Source organism: Dicentrarchus labrax, unplaced genomic scaffold, assembly GCF_905237075.1.
Source record: "Dicentrarchus labrax unplaced genomic scaffold, dlabrax2021, whole genome shotgun sequence".
Taxonomy (NCBI): Eukaryota; Metazoa; Chordata; class Actinopteri; family Moronidae; genus Dicentrarchus; species Dicentrarchus labrax.
The window spans coordinates 4,870,539-4,888,251 of NW_026136715.1; the positions used below are offsets into that span (position 1 = coordinate 4,870,539).

Below are 17,713 nucleotides of genomic sequence, written 5' to 3' on the forward strand. Positions count from 1 at the left end.
AGCGAACATACTCCCGTTGAGCTTGTTGTTTTTTTTCTTTTTACAGTTTAACGCGGTGTTTAACGTGATTTTGCCCATTTTTAAAATATATTTTTTTTTTTAGTCCAAGTCTGTGCGGTCTCTTATTTTCTTTTTTTTCTATCTTTCATTTCCAGTTGTAGGCGCAGCATTGCGTGGAAGCGGTGGTATCCCTCCGCCGCCACAGCTGTGTGTGTGTGTGTGTGTGTGTGTGTGTGTGTGTGAGGTGGATGGGAGTTGCTTTCACTTGACTGGCCGCACGCAGGCCTTTAGCAAATAGAAACAACTTCAAAACTTTACTTGTTTTTTGTTTGTTCTTTTGCTTGAATGCTTATGTTTAAAAAAAAAAAAAATGTTTAAATAAAGCAAATAAAATTAATGCCAGGAGTCAAATGCCCCAAAAAATGAAGTGTATCGTCAGCACCATGGACAGTTGCAGGTGTACCTGTCACTCAGCTGCATTAAACACACCACATGCATGTTTTATTATCAGCGCAGTTTATTGTTACAGCACCAAACAAAGTATAACCCCAACCAGCACTACAACCAGACAGGAAACATCCAATTATTGTGGAGTTGTTTTTTTTTTTTATTTATGAATATATATCTTTTTTTATTATGTGTAAGAGGAAAAGTGTGTAAAAGCTGCAGCCTGCCGTGTGTGTGTGTGTGTGTGTGTGTGTGTGTGTGTGTGTGTGTGTGTCAGGGCCGACACGGGGAAAGAAAGAAGCAGGAAGTGCTTTTCTTTAGCGCGAGTGCACATGACTGTCAGCTGGTGTGTGTCACGTGAGCGTCGAGCCAGAAGTTTGCGGAAAAACTGAACGGAAAAAGAAAAATGGCAGCAGCGAAGGGAGTGCGTTTAATGGCTTTTATCGCCTTTTTATTCGCCTTTTTCGCTACGGGAAGCCACGCCGCTCAAGTGCCAGTTCTGCTGTGGTCCAGTGAGAGGTGATGTTTAATTTTAATGATTTCTTTCGGCGTGGGGAGAGAGACTTTTTTTTTGGCCAGCTGTCTGCTACTGCTAAGAGTTGTAGCTTGCTGTTAAAGCTCATGAGGTTAAAGTCTAAGATTAAAAACAGCCTTTGTTTTGACTCTGAAAGTTTACAGCTTTTCTCAGTTTATTTGGTATATAATTAAGTCTGTTCTCAAAGCACTGTGAAAGTCTTGAGAGTCACTGCTAATTTCTCCTGAATCATTGGGCTTCCTGTTGCTTTCATATGTCACAGAGCTGATATAATGATGCAGTGAGTTGGTGTCTGTGATCACAGTTGATGATGTTGTTTTTTTTTTCTCTAATGATTTTTATTGCTTTCAGACGTTCTGCATGCTCATGTTGCATACAGTTGCACCTAAAGTAGTAAAGTTACACTACTGACTCTGAGTTTAAACCTTAGACAGACATTAGACGGGGACAACAGGACACACAAACACAGGGGAATGTAAAACCTGTGTTACTGTATGAGGTGGTTTGGTCAGAGGTTGGATAATCTGTGGGCACACCACAACTTGAGTTGAGAGTTTCACTATGACAAAATGTTTTAGTGTGTTGAAATGTAGGTTGTGAAATAGCCTTGAACATGTGGCTTTTTGTATTTTAAACAAAGGTTTTGATGTATGATAATTCAGATGGCTGTAGAGGTCATTTTAACTCACCATTACTGTAACCAAGTATGAATAGGAACTGGAATACAAAAACACAGTTTCAGTGTTTTTAGTTATATTGAGACGGTTTTATTGATGTTTGACTGTCTTGGCTTAAACAGGAATTCACTTTTTCTTTCTTTTTCTGTATTTATCTTTAATACATGAGTGAGTGACAGCAGCATAAACTGATATGTTTGTACTTAATGTTCCTATTATTGCAATAACAATTACGTTAAAGCAATTCAGAATTGTATTAGCTATCACAATTTAATCTTTAATTCTTAATCTTTCCTGCATGTGTAGTTTACCACCACTGGCCTCACCTGCGGCTGGTCACATCACGTCCAATGACCAGTTGACCGCCTACCTCACCTCTGCCTTCGGCTCCGGCCCCCACACTGTGCTGCTGTTTCTACAGGACAAGGTCAGTCTCTGAGACATAAAAACTACAGTCCTACTCTGCTGTAAACACGATTACAGTCTGTCACTAAACAAATCAGAGCTTAGGGTTGTGTTGAGGAAAAGGACTCAGCTTGTGCAGTCTTAAGATTTTCACAGATTTCTCAACATTTATTTGAAAGCTTGTCCTTGAATATGTAAGTGGTGTAAAACAAGGTAGTAATGAGTCATGTGTAGTTGCACTGCAGTCCCATGTGACACAGTCTTCTCATTCTGGTGTGACAATGAGCTTTGGCATTACTTCTCCTTTCACAGGTCCTCTGTAACACACCATCTGAGTCTGTTCTCTGTTGTGGCTGGGCATTGTTGTGACTGATTAATGAGCCTAATTGATGTTTTCATTGTATTAAGATGCAAATATGTGTCCACTTCTCTGCTCATGTAGGTTAATTGTGATATTTTATTCTCCTTACTTGTGTTCAGTTAAGCAAAGATGACTTCACAGTCTTTGGTGGAGTCTTTGGAAACAAGCAGGATAGTGCCTTTCAAAACCTGGAGGTAGGTTTTTAAAACTTACACGGGAGTCCTAAATTAAGATGATTTTGTCAGACTAATAATGCTAATAATTCTTTCCACCCACTCCTCTTCAGGCTGCCCTGCAGTCTTCCTCATCAGTGACGCTTCCTGGATTAGAGTGGTCGGGCTCCTCTGCCATCCCGGCTCTGCTGCAAGAGAAGCTTGGTGTCTCGCCTCTGCTTGTAGATGCAGACACTCTGTCACATCTCAGCATCAACACATCTGTCAGCAATCTACTGCTCATCAATCTTCCATACTGTACAGAGTAAGACTTGTGTTGTGTCTTGTGAATAGAAGTATTCTATTTTTAACAGGGTGTAAATTAACATTTTTACTGTTTTGTAGCTTGCACAAGTCTTGCAAGGAAGTCCTACGTGACAATGGTAAGTTTTTACTCTTAAGGAATTCAGCATTTTTGTTAAAGCATAGTTATAATCATGTACCAATACAAGTGTATTTTGCTTTCCACAGATGAGATTATTGGGAAAGTTCTGAGTATCATGAAAGCCAAAAATGTCCCATACACTGCGATGTACACAGGACTTCAGCCGTCACGAGTAAGATATTCTAACTACTACACACAAAAGTTGCCATGTCACGTACAAGAATTATAGTATATATGTTTTGTAATCACCTCTATACTTACCCAACGTCATACAACATAAAAAGTCAAACACATATGTCATATGAAGACGTTACAATGTTAATTTTGATTATTTATCTCTATACAGGTGATTTCAGAGACATCTATGTCTAACCAGGCTGTGGGGCGGTCCTTGCTCCAAGCAGTTGTACCCAATGTCAAACCACCCATCATGTTTAACGGAACCGGTGGCCCTTGCATAATGCTTTGGGCTCTGAATCTCAACGTCAGCCTCTCAAGCACTTTAGCGTGGATTGACCTTGCTGCACAAACACCTTCCCTGACAGGATCCGTCTGTAATACCACTAACTCACGGTGAGACGGCCAGCGAATGAGCGTTTTTTGTGCTTGTTGACAAGATAACTTTGTGTTATTTAAAGGAAGTCATTTCAAATGTATTCTTCTTCTCTCACTTTAGGCTTGTCCTCAGTTATGAATCAGGCTTTGTACTAAGGTAAGGTAATACATTGCTCACTTAAAGGAATTGTTAATACATTTGGGGAAATTTGCTTACTTTCTATCCTATCAAGAGTTTAATAAGAAGATCAATACCTCTCTTATATCTATCCATTAAGTTTGTTGCTACAACCAGAAGCCACTTAGCTCAGCTTAGCACAAAGACTACAAAACCATTATCCCATCTCTGTCTGAAGGTAACAGAATCTCCTCCAAAGCTCTCTCAATAACACGTTATATTTTGTTTAATCTATACAAAAACAAAAGTGTAAAAACCTTGTTTCTTGGCCAGGTGCAGTGACTTCTGCAGGCGTCTTGTGGAGACTCCAGGAAGTTACTGCACCTGCCCAAGAAGTAGTCCTACCCATAATCATTGACAGTATATATATAACCCCTCATAAAACCACAAACTGTCATTTTTACACTTTGTTTATTGTACTGCTAGAGCGGCAGTGGCTCAGGCTGTAGACATGTGATGTCTATCCACTAATGTGTGTGTTTGTAATGAAAAAACACAGAGTCTGTGTAAAGGAAATTCAGAGATTTCTGTCTAAAGACATTGCTGAAAACAATACAAAAGACTGTTTGTATGTAGTATTGAATTGTGCTAAAAAGTGCTCAATTTAATTAAAATGAAAAACAAACAAGATAGAACATGAACTGAGTTTCAGAGTTTAAGATTTAGAGATCTTTATCTTTATGCTAAGATAAGCTAATCAACTCCTGAATGTGGCTCTACATTCAAGGGACAGATATAAGAGTAGAGTTTAAAGCCCCAGAAAACTCAGCTTATATTCAATATTTGTGAGTAAAGAATCATCTCCAGATATTAGTTTCTTAAATGTTTAACACTCAAAAACGTAGCTAATCTGTTTCATCATTTTCTTTCATCTTTAAACTTGAAAATCCTAAATATCTGTCTCAGGCCCTGCATAACTGTGTTCTTCATATTCTTCAGCATAATTCACTTTTAGACCTTTTTTTTCTTCTCTAAATGTTCAGTTATGCCATAAACTAATTAATAACAATAGTAACAATGTATCACAGTTCTAGCTATGAATTCTACTCTTTTCACATTGACGTCTTGTCTTTAAGATACTCAGAAACAAAAACTCTTCTGTTGATCTGCAGTTTTTTCATGAGCCAACGGTTATATCCTGTGTCTGCACGGAACTGGTTCACCCTGGACTCCGTTCAGCTGCAGTCTAGCGGTCTAACTGCAACTTTCATTGGGAGCCGGGGCATTTACGCCCCTGCAGAGTACTCCTTCCACTGCCAGTCCGTCAGCAGCTTCCAAGACACTCTGCTAGTGCCAAACAACACCAACCAAAACACCTCGCAGTGGAGGCTCAATTTTATCGACTTCCAGGTACAACTGTAGTGCCGCATGCACACCCTGCCATTCAATACTCCTGCAGCAGTGCGAATACTTCTTAAAATTGAGAGTGTTTTCTAATAATCAGGTGTCAGTTTAGTCCCTCTGTTGTTCATTGAGTGTTTTTATGCATTTTTACTCTACAGATTCAGGGCTTCGGTTTGGCCAACGGGACAAATTTCTCCTACGCCAGTGACTGTGCAGGCTTCTTCACCCCGGGGATTTGGATGGGGCTGCTGACCTCACTGCTTATGCTGTACATTTTTGTGTACGGTCTGCACATGATCATGCGGCTAAACACCATGGATCGATTCGACGACCCCAAAGGTCCGTCGATTTCAGTGCCTCAGTCGGATTGAAGCACTCCAAAACGCACACACACTCCTCAGTCCTTCAGTGCCTCCTAGTAGATTGTGTCTCCCCCGTCCCCCCCTTGTCAAGTAGCTTTTGTACGTTTGGGCCTTTTTTCTTTGAAGTTATTTGTCCGGCAGATTGACTTTCTCTCTGATATCCTCTCCTGTAGTTTTCTCTCTGGAGTCCTTCCACAGCTGTCTTTAGGATAATGGTCCCTTCCAAGGCTCATTTCATTTCATCTCTCCATAGCTACAAGTGCCAAAATGGATGCACCTTTTATACGAGCTGAGTGCATGTGCTAAAAAGACGTTTTGGTGCCACTGTTGGCCAGACACAGTGGATATTTTCCCCTAAAATAATTCACAATCATTTCTTTTACCAGAGAATGCCTTCTGTGCCAACATGAATGTGATTGCTGGATGCTGTAGGACCGTTTCAGACCTCAGTTCTTCCTTTTTTGTTTTTCCAACTGTAATTTAAAGACTACTGGTTATGAAAGAAGTGCCTGTATATAGAGACTAGATTGCTTTGTGACTGTGTCCTGAAATGGTTTTGGAACTGTCTAAGTATTGCTTATACTTTACGTTGGACTTAGTTCTGTTCTCGCTCGTCACAGACAAATCCAACACACACACACACACACACAAGTGCCATTCAATCTGTAAAAAAAAAAAAAAAAGGAAACGTATCTGACAAGTAATTTATTTATATAAAAACAGTCTCCGCTACTAAACATACCTTTTAAAAGTTTACCTCTTGCTTCAGGTTCATCAACAAATTGAAATGTCAGTGCCTCAGATCTGCTTTGGTCAGACTTATTGATGTGCAATCACCATGACATGTACATTGCCTTTTAATTGAAAATAAAGTGATCTATAAATTTGTGATCGATCTGTGTTGTTTTTAAGTGTCATCTTTCACACGTGACAAGGACCTGCCCAGCGATTTTGCATAATTGATATGCCAAGTCGGTTGCCATGGTTACAGGAAGTCAAAACACCACCACGTCATGGCCGGTTAGAGGCGAACCTGCGTGTGTGTGTATGTGTGTGTATGTGTGTGTGCGCACACAGCGTAACTCTTCTTTTCCCTTCGCTCTCCGTCACTGGCGTGGCCCAGCGAGTTGTTTCCAAGATGTCAGCGGCTCCCGTTCAGAGAGTAATATTTGGCAGCACTCAGGAGAGGAGACTGCTTCCTCTCTATTACGCACCAGACCGGCTGGGAAACAAAATGTCACGAGAGGAGGCGCCACATCTCGGCCCTGGCTGCTATGACAACCAAGAGGTTCGTCTCTTTAATATCTGCTCAAGGTTGCAGCACAATAAATGTCCTCGTTTAATCTGTGATGCTCTTGTTTTTGCTTTATTTTATGACAAGAGGCCTGATTCTTGACGTTTTGCTTTCCCAGTTCGGCTCCATACAAACTGAGTGTCACAGGAAACCAGAGAGTAAGAAAGGATATGGTCTCTCTGCCAGGACTGCAGCACGGTTCCCCCCCTGTGGCAAGGTGCATGAGACCAAAGGAGCTACCTGCACTATTCACTCTAACACTGACAGCATGTTTAGTCAGTGTTGGGCAGTAACTCATTACTAGTAATATTACTTTCCCCACTAACTAGTAGTGTCACTAATACGATTCAGTATTAATATTACAGTTAAAAATATTAGTTACATTACTTTTGATGTCTCCCCCCTACTAATTTAAAATCCAATCACATCCCATGATTCATTTTCTGGCTTGGAAGATGGAAACACTTCTATTACTTTGATTTTAGCAAACAAAACTGCATTTTTGGGAAGACGGGTCACAATTATAGCAGAAAAGTAATATTACTAGTAGTGTAACTAATTACTGTTGGCAGGGAGTAATAAGTAAAGTCATGATATTACTTTTGAAAAGAGTTATACATTGAATCTTCTGAGTAACTAGGCCCAGACACTGCAATTAATGTTAGTTTAAAGAGGCACTCTACTGATTTTATATGAACTATGAATATTATCAGCAAAATGTGCTTAAAAGTATCAAAAGTTAAAGTAGTGATTCAGTTAAACGTTCCCTGTCAGTGTTTTACTGTGTAGGATTAATATTAGTATGCTGTGTTTGCTGCTGTAGATCTTTAAGGTTGGGCAAATTTGAACTACTTTATACCTCAACGTTATACTGTTGGGTAGTTTAATCTACAGAAATGCATCAAATATAAGCTCATCATGTTTGTAGCGTCACTGTCCTGTGAGAAAATCGACTTTTCCTGATCTTGGGTCCAGCTTTTGTTACATTTTCCAGCGAATCCAAAACTTAATTTATCTTAAGAAGTAGAGTTTTCTCAATACATAAAGTCAAATTCAGAATCACCAAATTTGGATACATGTTTTTCACAGTTAGTTTTCTTTTTTCACAATTCACCACCAGAAGGCGACCCCTTCCCCCCAGCAATACCAGCAGGATCAAAGCCAGTCCAGAGTCCCCCCTCCCAGCAAAACACCGTTCAACTCAACCCAGCCGAGGCTCCAAAGCATGTCCTGTACAGCCGAGCACAGTCCAGGGTGAGACAGCGACACGTCAGACACACACACACACACACACACACACACACACCACACACACACACACACACTCTAATGTAACAGGGCTGAACTGAGCTCACAGATGTTCATTTTGTGTTACAGCCCTGGGACCTACGCTCTTGACGCAGTGACAAACAGGAAAGTGAGCTGGCCGATGTGCTTTGGGAACCCAGACTGGTCCAAACTGCCTCAGCTGCAGAAGAAGTCACTCAGGGTGAAGGTGGGTGAAGCAGGTCCCGTTCTGTGATTGGAGAGTGCAGTGTGTAACATTTAGGAGGCAGAAATGGAATATAATATTCATAGGTATGTTTTCATTAGTGTTAAATCACCTGAATGTAATAATTGTTGTGTTTTTGTTACCTTAGAATGAGCTGTTTTTATCTACAGAGGGACACACAGGTCCTCTATGGTGGTCGCTATGTCGAACCACTATATTTCTACAGTAGCCTAGAACAGACACACCAAACGCTGGCTCAGGATAGAGTTGTGCAGCTCCTATGCAGGAGCAAATATTCAGTTAGTTACAATCTGAAATTTAATCCTCCATCCTCCAGGTCATTTAAGAAACCCAGATTAAATCAGCTCAAATTTCAGTTAAGATAGAAAAACACTTTGGATACCAACATTAAGATACTTTCTGATCAAGTCATGGAACCAGTATTTTTTAGTTTGTTTTACATTTTGGAGTAAAAACCTTAAAGGACCAACGTGTAGCGGTGATATTGCAGATTAGAACAAACTGAAACCCCCTTGACTCAACCAAGTGCAGAGAAACTTTGGTGGATATGAAAGGCCTAGAAGGCTAGAGCCAGTGTTTGGTTTGTCTGTTCTGGGCTACTGTAGAAACACGGCGGACTGTGGAAGAAGACCCACTCCCTCTGTGGATAACGGCTTATTTAAGACTATGAAAACATACCTATGAACATTACATTGCATTTTTGCGGCAGCGTTGTACACTCGACTTTTTATAGGAATATTCAACATTTTAGGAAATAGACTTCTTTGCTGTCTTACTGAGATCTAGATGAGGAGATTGACACCACTGTCTTATCTGTCTGTTAAATATGAAGCTGCTTAGCTTAACATAAAGACAGGAAAGCTCACTGATTAAAACATATCTTGTTTAATCCTTACAAAATCTTTAGTGAAATGGTACTGGTGTGGTTTCACTGGATTAGTTTTCAGTCTCAAGCCCATTTGAGAGTTTCTGGTATATATTTTTTTAAACTTTTGACAAAAGTATAAAAGAAAGTTTTATATCTGGCTGTCTGGAGATATAAGAGCTCTTTATACACAAAAAAGAGATGGGTGTCAATCTTCTAGTCTAACTCTTGGCAAGAAAGCAAAAAGTGCATTTCCCACTGAAGAGTTTGATGTGCAGATAAAAAAAAAAGGTGTTTTGAGAGTTGTTAGTGCTGAATCATCCTAAATCCTGTTTTTTTTTTTTTTAAAGTTTCTCATAAGAATTCAGTTTGGTGGGATACATTGTTATATGGAGCAACAGCTAATGCCCTTTTGTTTTGTTTTCTTCAGCTGAACAGTGAGAAGGAGTTCCTGAAGCACAGGAGCAGAGTGGCCTACCTGAGTTTGTATTATTAACTCTAAAACTGATGGATGAAAACCTCTCATGACACTAACATAAGACGGTGTATTATATTGTTTTCCTTTTTACAATCAACACATTTTACTGGACTGAAACTGTCAACAAAAGTTCTCTGAGTTTTAAAAACGAAAAAAAGAAACTTGTATTTCTTTATTCACAAAATGACAGGATTCCTGTGTGGTTTGCATGTTAAACGATGACATTACAAAGTGACATTACACAAATTTTAAAGAAAATTAGTGCTTGCTGAAAAAAGGGACACACGACAAAGTTCAATAGAAGTCAGTATACAAAAAAAGACCAACAGCAGTACGGTCAGCCGTTGGTCCCGGCTCACACCGCAGGTTTCAAATCCGGACTGCTTCTTTCTCCGTCGAGGGAATCACTGACTGGACTGCTGAAGGCGCCAACCATTGTGGCAAATGTGAGTCTGTTGGTTCGGGTGGGTCCCAACTCATTTCTTCCTCCTCACTTTGGGTTTCTTGACCGGCCGAAGGTACGGGTTGTCGATCACGTTGTCCTCAGTGGCCTTTGTGGAGGGAACGCCGCCGCTGGGAGGAAGCATGGAGTTCTCTTTGTCAGCTCCTGGATCATCCTGAATGAGAAGATGGAAGTGAGCAGTCATTGTAGTACACTCTACCGTACTCGTGCATCACATTTAAAGGAATAGTTTGACATTTTGGGGAAAAGCTTTTTTGCATTCTTGCCAAGAAGATTGATACTACTCCCATCTGTATGTTTAGTATAGAGCTAGAGCCAGCAGGCAATTCATTATCTACCTTCGGAGGTGCAGATAACCTTATTTTATTTACTTTGGACAGAGCCTGGCCAGCTGTTTCCTCTCTCTATGCTAAACTGAGCTAAAATCTCCTGTAAAGTAGTATCCCAATGAAGTGGGATTAATCTTTTCAGCTAACCCTTGCTTTAAATTTAAATTCAGCCTTTGACCTTGTTCACTCTGAAATAGTTTCTGTAAAGGTAAATTGGATTCCTTATACTCAGATTTACTTACCAGTAAACAGTCAGTGTCAAACCTTCCCCATTCCCTTTAATGCAGGGCCTCTAGAAGCACTACTTAGTTTAGATTTGGAAGATTTCATGTAGAATATACAAAAGCTCTATTATGAATATCTACAGTAGGGTCGAGTGCCAGGAATTTGGAACGCAGGATTTTCTGGGAATTTTCCTGCCCCCTGGTCCGTGGAAAATTACCCACAGGCACATGGGATTTTTAAAACATTTATGCATCTGTGTACATCCGTGTCTTCCTCTACTGAAGATAATCACATGTACTGGAACAAAGAGGCCTTCTCCAGACCTCATTGATGCTACAAACTGTCCTAGAATACTAAATACTAAATTCAAACCTTGAAATGCTGTTATTACGGTAATAAAACTGGATCAGCCTTTCAAGCTGCCGTGGCTTCTGCTAATCTGTGAGGGATATTATGTCTCCGCCACTCACAACAAGTACTAACCTCGGGTCGCCACTAAGATGGTCATACACTCCTCTGTAACCACTCACACATGAATAAAACTGGAGAGAATATGTTCAAAACAAAGGACAGCAGTGTGCTTTTTTTTTTTTTGTGTCTCTAAACACATAATGTATGTAAAAGAATTACATCAGAAAATGTGAATATTTGACAGTTGAATTATGTCAAGAAAATCCAGGAAACCAAGGGAAACTGGTATATTCCCAGTGAGTAATAATATTAAAATCTGGGAACTTAAAGAGAGAGCAATAGTGAAGACTTACATTGATGATGTTTCCTGCTGCGTTCTCGCTGTCTGTCTGGTCGTCCTGCTCAGAGGAGTCTGTCTCCTCCAGAGTCTGTAACTCCAGCTCTGATGGCAGGAGGGCGCTCAGATATGGGATGGTGCTTGGTTGTGCTGCGATCACTAACAACACAATCACAGGGATTCGAACGTGTGCAAATACAACATGCTTTCAGTACAGACACACAGGTATAAATGGACACAAAAAAAACAAAGACACACTTGAATGTGTATGAGACATATTACAACTGATGTTTTGAAATACAGGTCCGCTTTGTGGATTTACTCACAAGGGAAGGCGGTGATGTCGTCTTTGAAGAGGCTCTGAGTTTCTCCGGTCTTAGCCATGAAGCGTGTGAGCGCTCGCTCCACGTCTCTCCTCTGACTTGCTGCCTTCTCTCTCACCACTTGGTAGTCCGACACAGGCTCTCTGAACGTCTGCGAGCAGAAAGGAAAACACACTTCACTTCATCTGTTACACCACCTTGCTAGTTGATTCCAGCAGGGAAAACTAAAAAGATTCCACACGATACACAATGGATTGTATCTTATCATCATATAAAAAGAAGATGATGTTATGTCAGGGTTTGTTTAAGGATCTTGATAACAACCCCCCAAAAAACCGGACTCACAGGTGTTTTGATGTAGGTGTGAGGGTCAGGGAACTCTGGGAAGTGGCTGGGGATGTGAGCCGGATGTGTGCGTTTCTGTCCTGCTGACAGTGCTTTGGGGGTCACAGGTGCATTCGTCACTGGAGCTGAATGTCAGAAAATACAAACAAAAAGAAATCAAATTAAGTTCACAGCTACGTCATGAAGGCAACGTTTCATTTTATCTTATTATTATTGTTATTAGAGTTAATGTAGAAAGTGAGATTATCAACATTATTAATCAATGGATGGCAGAGTGCACACTTACGAGCAGTTATAACCATCCTCTGCGATCTCTTGGCGTAAACAGGCAGGGTGTCGGTATTGAAACCTGCAGTGAAACAAACACAGTGAATAATCTCCTCTTTATTACCTTGTGTTAGAGATATATAACTCGTGTGTTGGTTTCCTCCAGTACTTACCCATTTCAATGAGTGTGACAACTGTATCCGACAGGGTCGGGACGCTTCTCGCTGTGTGTTCACAATAAGCTTTAGCACACCGACCTATTTCACTTATATCTGAAAAAGAGACAACGTGTGGTTTAGAAAAGCTTCTGCTTATGAACTAAATCATTTGCAGATATTATGAATGGACGGGTCATAAAAGAGGAGTTTTCTGTTTGTAGGAATCATCAACAAATGCAACTTTTTTGTATCAACACACATAAAAATAATACAAGGACACCAATCCTACTTCTTTCCCAGTACCAATTCCCGGTACCAGTGCTCTCTTTATAGCACCATGTGTGGCTCTGTATTTTATCTTAACAAGAGACAAAATACAGAAGTGCAGAAAGTGTATAATGATGCAATACCTGACAAAAGCACATGCAGGTATCTGCTGTAACTTAACACTTGAAGATTTGGTCACTCGCAGCGACTAAGCTATATTTAATATAGATCTGTCACGTCTGACCAGTACTCCGTATTGGGGCTCACACTGATTCGACAAGGCTCCGGGCATCCATATACAACTCAATAGAAGCAATAATAACGATGGTCGGACCACATCTTCATCCGTCTGCCGACATGATGCTAAACACCTGCAACCCATCACAATGAATGAAGACTGCGAGATTTAAATGATTCTTTTGATCCACAATCCTCTAAATGTTGGCCAACAGAAAGACATTTTCTAACGTTGAGAACTCACACACAGACAGTTAGACCGGAGTGAGCTTCAATGCAAGTCCATCAAAATTAAAAACCCATCCCACGACTCCTCCAGTGCTTCATCTACGCATTTGTGTATTGTGCCAAATGTTTCCAGCTATCTTGCCTTCATCAGGGTTGAGTCTGAAGCTGCCTCCTGTTTCCACACCATACCACAAACACAACTTACACAAGATCATCATCTTAGACATCATCCTAATGAAGACAAGTTAGTCGAAAACACTGAATAAAGCACGGTACCCTAAAAAGGAAGAGGAACATGAAGATGGGCACATCCTCGGTGGATGGAGGCTCTCCTTTAGGATTCATACGTACAGCTCTGCATCATCTCAGTGAGTGTCTCCACCGCTGCCTTCTCCGCGCTCTCGAAGCCACACTCGGTCAGCAGGGCACTGACCACCACCTGCAGGGTGCGTCGTCGGGCCAGGTAGTAGTTCTCTGCAGGGCTGGAGGCTGCTTTACCACCACTTCCACGCTGTAAAGTAACAGATGGGAGGAGGTGAGAGAAGATTCATAGGGAGAAAAAAATGTCAGAAACTGGCTCATTCAAAGCGTGAAAGGATAAAAACAAGCATAATTAATTCAAAATATAACAACAGAGGCTAATACAGAATCATCAGTGTATGCTGTAACAGGCTTGTAGGATAACAAATACAAAGAATTAATTAAAACTTCATTTTTAAAGTGTTTTTTTTTTGTTGTTGTGATTTTGGATTTAGTTTCTTTCATTCTCACATTTTACCTTTATTGTATCTACCTTATTTTATCTCTGTAACCTTGTTTAGATACACGCATCACAAATAAAGTTATTATCATGACAGAAAATATATAATAAATAAAAATAGTACCTCCACTGGCGGATTAACAACATAAACAGCGAGCTAACCTTACAGTCTGAGCCGAAGTACAGCGCGTTCATACTGGATTTAAGAGTAGGTTTGAAGTTATAAATCCTCTTTGAGACCTTAAATATAAATATAAACATAAATATAAACATAATTATACACTGTCGGTGGTTGAGAGGCGTTCAGCCCGGACGGGTCTCTCCCTACAGACTAGCTTAAACCCGGGTACATCCCGCTCCTCACGGCCGGGTAGAAGAAGCTCCTCTTACCCCTCCCGCGTTCAGAGAGCCTCCCGACGCCACCGCGGGATCCGCCATCTGTTATTATCTGCCCTCCACTCGTTGGATTAAGCTTTGTTTAACTCTGTTTTTTTTTTTTTTAATATATTTGTCAGACGACCGTTTTTGGCCGCCGTTAGTAAACACGGTGCGGAATTTGTGTCGTCGCTTCCGCCGCTCGGACGGATGTTGAAGTTTTAACCCGCGCTGTGTTTACCTCCGCCCTCCAGCGGTTGCGTGTGTAATTACACCGGCTTCATTTTCAACGTGTCACATGAGGGGAGATGCTCAGTAGTAGTGATGGGAATTCCGGCTCTTTTTTTAGAGAACCGGCTCCTTTGGCTCGGCTCACTAAAAAGAGCCGGCTCTTTCGGCTCCCAAGTGGCTCCTCATGTTTTTTTTGTTGCTTAAATTAATTTATTACCAAATTATGTGTCAAATGAATACACAAAATGTTTAGTATTTATATGGATTTATTAATATACTCAACATGGAACAGAGTGCTACAAAAATAAATTATAAAACACAAAAATAAAGACCCATCTTAATTAGACAAAAAGCTGCTTGATATGAAATGTTTAACTTTGCACAGTGCCACTCTGCCTTTGAACTATCACATTAAAATGTGTCCAAACTTTACTACGTTTCCTGTCACTCATTTTCCTCACCCTTTCCAGTGTGTAGTCTCCGTCTATGTAGCGCCAAGGTCTCTCGCTTTCACGTCTCCCTCCCACCTGTTCACGTGCTTACTGTGCCGTGTGTGTCTGTAACCCCTCCCTCCCCCCTCCTGCTCAGTGTAGATACACAGATGCCGCCACACATCTTGACCAATCACGCAGCTTTAACAGGAAAAAACGTGGAAATCCGGAAAAAAAATCCGGATCTGGCTCCCAATCAGGAGCCGGCTCCCGTCGTTCACTTCAAAGAGTGCTCTTAGAGCCGGATCGTTCGCGACCGACCCATCACTAATGCTCAGTGGCGACCACCCCAGAGACTGTTTTGCACCTCTTTTGGTATTGCTTACACACCAGAACATTTTGGCAAAACTTCAGCAGATTTGTCATTGACCATATTTATAAAGATTTATTATGGGAGAATGTGTATTTTGTATCTTTTCTCCATGAAGTTGCACATTATATGAATTTGATTGTCTGAACAACAACAAGGTGGTTAAAACTGTCAACATATGGTCATCTTTCTCTTTTTAATAGCATGTGGGCCTCCCCTGGAGAGACGTTGTTTCTCTTTGTTTGTGTTTTGTATGTTCGGTTACTGTTGCATATGTATATTTCTGTGAGTCAAGTCTGAATTGTAAACCTGTTTTTACAATAAAGATGACTTTAAAAGTTAAAAGGAAAAAAAAAAAGATGCTCAGTGGTGTAGTGGTTCCTGTAGAAGTGGGTATACTAATTAATGCCCCAAATGTTTATTATTTTATATATTTATTATATCATATTTCTCCTGTGTTATATTCTGTAATATGTAAGACTACTCGTGCATATTTCGTTCACCCAAAACTTGGCTCAGTAGTATGCCACTTAACTTCTGCTGCTTGACTTCTGTGAGTATAGATCATTATGAGATTAACTACTAATTAGAGTTAGATTAGACATAATACTGGCTCACAGACTATAGGGTGAGACAACTACATAATTAAGCATTTTGAGTGAAATATTATTCCTTATTTCTTGCTCCATTTACTCGTGAATATCTATGTCATGCCTTCGCCATAAAAACTCCCAGAACAATAGTGAATGATGTGCATCAGAGGGGATTTAGAAGTGGGTATACCCAATGCCGACAATATAGGATACACCATACAATGAGAGGAAAAGCAACAAATGGATATCTGAATGTGTGGATGCCTTTCCTCTTATTAGTAACGTATATGGGAAACAAGTGGCGACATTAGTGTACTAAGCATGAATTTTTCACACAAACGTTAAATGGCCCCTAACACATAATATTCTCTTAATTTACAGATTAATGTCATTATAAATGCATCTATTTGAGTAACGTCTTCTTGCAAAATGTACAAATGCTGCTGTATTACTGTAAAATCATGACCTGAATCAGTTTCCAGCTGAAAAAAATTGCTTTATTATAGTGCAAAATGAATCAAATCACACGCATTCCTTTTTTTCCTAACACATTCATCAAGTCACATCCACAAGTATCTGCTGCCCAGCAGCCAGACATTACTGTACCCCGCAGTGTATCAACACATCTCATTTTTTGCCATCTGAAATAAAAGACTGAGCACAAAGTGACCACTTCAATATGGTGATTTAATGTACCACCATTATCATCAACATTGTGAGTTTCGTGTCCATTTACATCAGGAGGGGAATGGTTTCTTTAAGAAGCATATAAGCGGTTGGTTGAGCTTCTCCTCTCAGCGGTCACCAGATGTTTGGCCTTGGCCTCGATCACTACCGTCTCCAGCACGTCCACAACTTCAGGACGAACCAAGGTAGTGTGTGACTTCAACACCTGCTTCTTCTCCTTCTTCTTCTCCGTGATCTGCTCTGTTGGTGTGTCCTCAACGGTCTCCTGCTCCACAAATGGCAGGAGAACTGTTTCCACCAGTCCACCAACCACTCCAAGCATCGCCAGAGTGGAGCCGAGCATGTAGATCTTCAGCATGCTCCGGCTGGGCCTCTGGTTTAGCATCTCCTTAGCGAATGGGATGATCTCGCTAATGGTTTCCATAGTGTGTTTTTTGATTAGTCTGTAGGAAAAGGAGAAATCATACACAGAATTTTTTTTGTTAGAGAAAATTGTCCACGCACATAAACTGGAATCAGTCTTTCTACTATACACATGCTGATGGGTAAATACTCACTTTGAAGAACACCCCAAACTCTGACTTCTTCTCAGTGTTCGGCCCAGTGAGGCATTCGCAGGCAGGGAGATGAGAGCAGATCCTGCCATTTAAACACAAGTGGAGCCTGGTCAACTCCCACAGTGGTGATAACATGCATATTCATGAGGCTAGTTGCTCTTTGGAGATTAGGGCCTGTTTGGGTAAAAGGGCATGGGTTTCTGGGACAAGAAGTGAAGCAAATATTCCCTGGAGGTGAAACTGTGCATGTGACATCACATGAGGTCTGTATGTGTTGTGCAGCAGAAGCACTGTAATGCTTCAGCGTGTTTACTTAGAGTGAGGATAAATTATGTCATTCCAATACTACACATATGTTACTGAGCACTGAACAACAGGAGTGGTTGGTTCATGTTGCGTGGCTTGTTACCATAAACATTGATCCTCATCAGGAGAGCTTGAATAGTGTCCAATCACAGTACATGAAACTGTGGAAAGCCAGTCCCATTGATTGGCTGGAAGGCATTGT

General features: G+C 40.7%; 4 protein-coding genes across 4 annotated transcripts; 2 read left to right on the forward strand and 2 right to left on the reverse strand.

Annotated features, from left to right (window-relative positions):
• Nucleotides 1–796: 796 nt before the first annotated feature.
• Nucleotides 797–6,352, forward strand: LOC127377973 (V-type proton ATPase subunit S1). The gene is made up of 10 exons (XM_051426346.1): nucleotides 797–966; nucleotides 1,966–2,086; nucleotides 2,545–2,619; nucleotides 2,712–2,902; nucleotides 2,983–3,020; nucleotides 3,109–3,194; nucleotides 3,369–3,595; nucleotides 3,699–3,734; nucleotides 4,868–5,105; nucleotides 5,258–6,352. The coding sequence occupies exons 1-10, from the start codon at nucleotides 854–856 to the stop codon at nucleotides 5,468–5,470; spliced, it is 1,338 nt and encodes a 445-aa protein (XP_051282306.1). The 5' UTR covers nucleotides 797–853; the 3' UTR covers nucleotides 5,471–6,352.
• Nucleotides 6,353–6,463: 111 nt separating this feature from the next.
• On the forward strand, nucleotides 6,464–9,662 carry LOC127377975 (protein pitchfork-like). The gene is made up of 5 exons (XM_051426348.1): nucleotides 6,464–6,749; nucleotides 6,874–6,972; nucleotides 7,876–8,009; nucleotides 8,133–8,250; nucleotides 9,564–9,662. The coding sequence occupies exons 1-5, from the start codon at nucleotides 6,519–6,521 to the stop codon at nucleotides 9,627–9,629; spliced, it is 648 nt and encodes a 215-aa protein (XP_051282308.1). The 5' UTR covers nucleotides 6,464–6,518; the 3' UTR covers nucleotides 9,630–9,662.
• An 88-nt stretch (nucleotides 9,663–9,750) lies between these two features.
• Nucleotides 9,751–14,526, reverse strand: taf8 (TAF8 RNA polymerase II, TATA box binding protein (TBP)-associated factor). The gene is made up of 8 exons (XM_051426347.1): nucleotides 14,352–14,526; nucleotides 13,553–13,712; nucleotides 12,485–12,583; nucleotides 12,331–12,393; nucleotides 12,045–12,169; nucleotides 11,703–11,850; nucleotides 11,393–11,535; nucleotides 9,751–10,228 (listed from the first exon to the last, which is right to left on the reverse strand). Exons 1-8 carry the CDS (start codon nucleotides 14,397–14,399, stop codon nucleotides 10,088–10,090), a joined length of 927 nt encoding a protein of 308 aa, XP_051282307.1. The 5' UTR covers nucleotides 14,400–14,526; the 3' UTR covers nucleotides 9,751–10,087.
• A 1,910-nt stretch (nucleotides 14,527–16,436) lies between these two features.
• Nucleotides 16,437–17,287, reverse strand: g0s2 (G0/G1 switch 2). The gene is made up of 2 exons (XM_051426349.1): nucleotides 17,206–17,287; nucleotides 16,437–17,091 (listed from the first exon to the last, which is right to left on the reverse strand). The coding sequence occupies exon 2, from the start codon at nucleotides 17,070–17,072 to the stop codon at nucleotides 16,719–16,721; it is 354 nt and encodes a 117-aa protein (XP_051282309.1). The 5' UTR covers nucleotides 17,073–17,091; nucleotides 17,206–17,287; the 3' UTR covers nucleotides 16,437–16,718.
• Nucleotides 17,288–17,713: the final 426 nt, after the last annotated feature.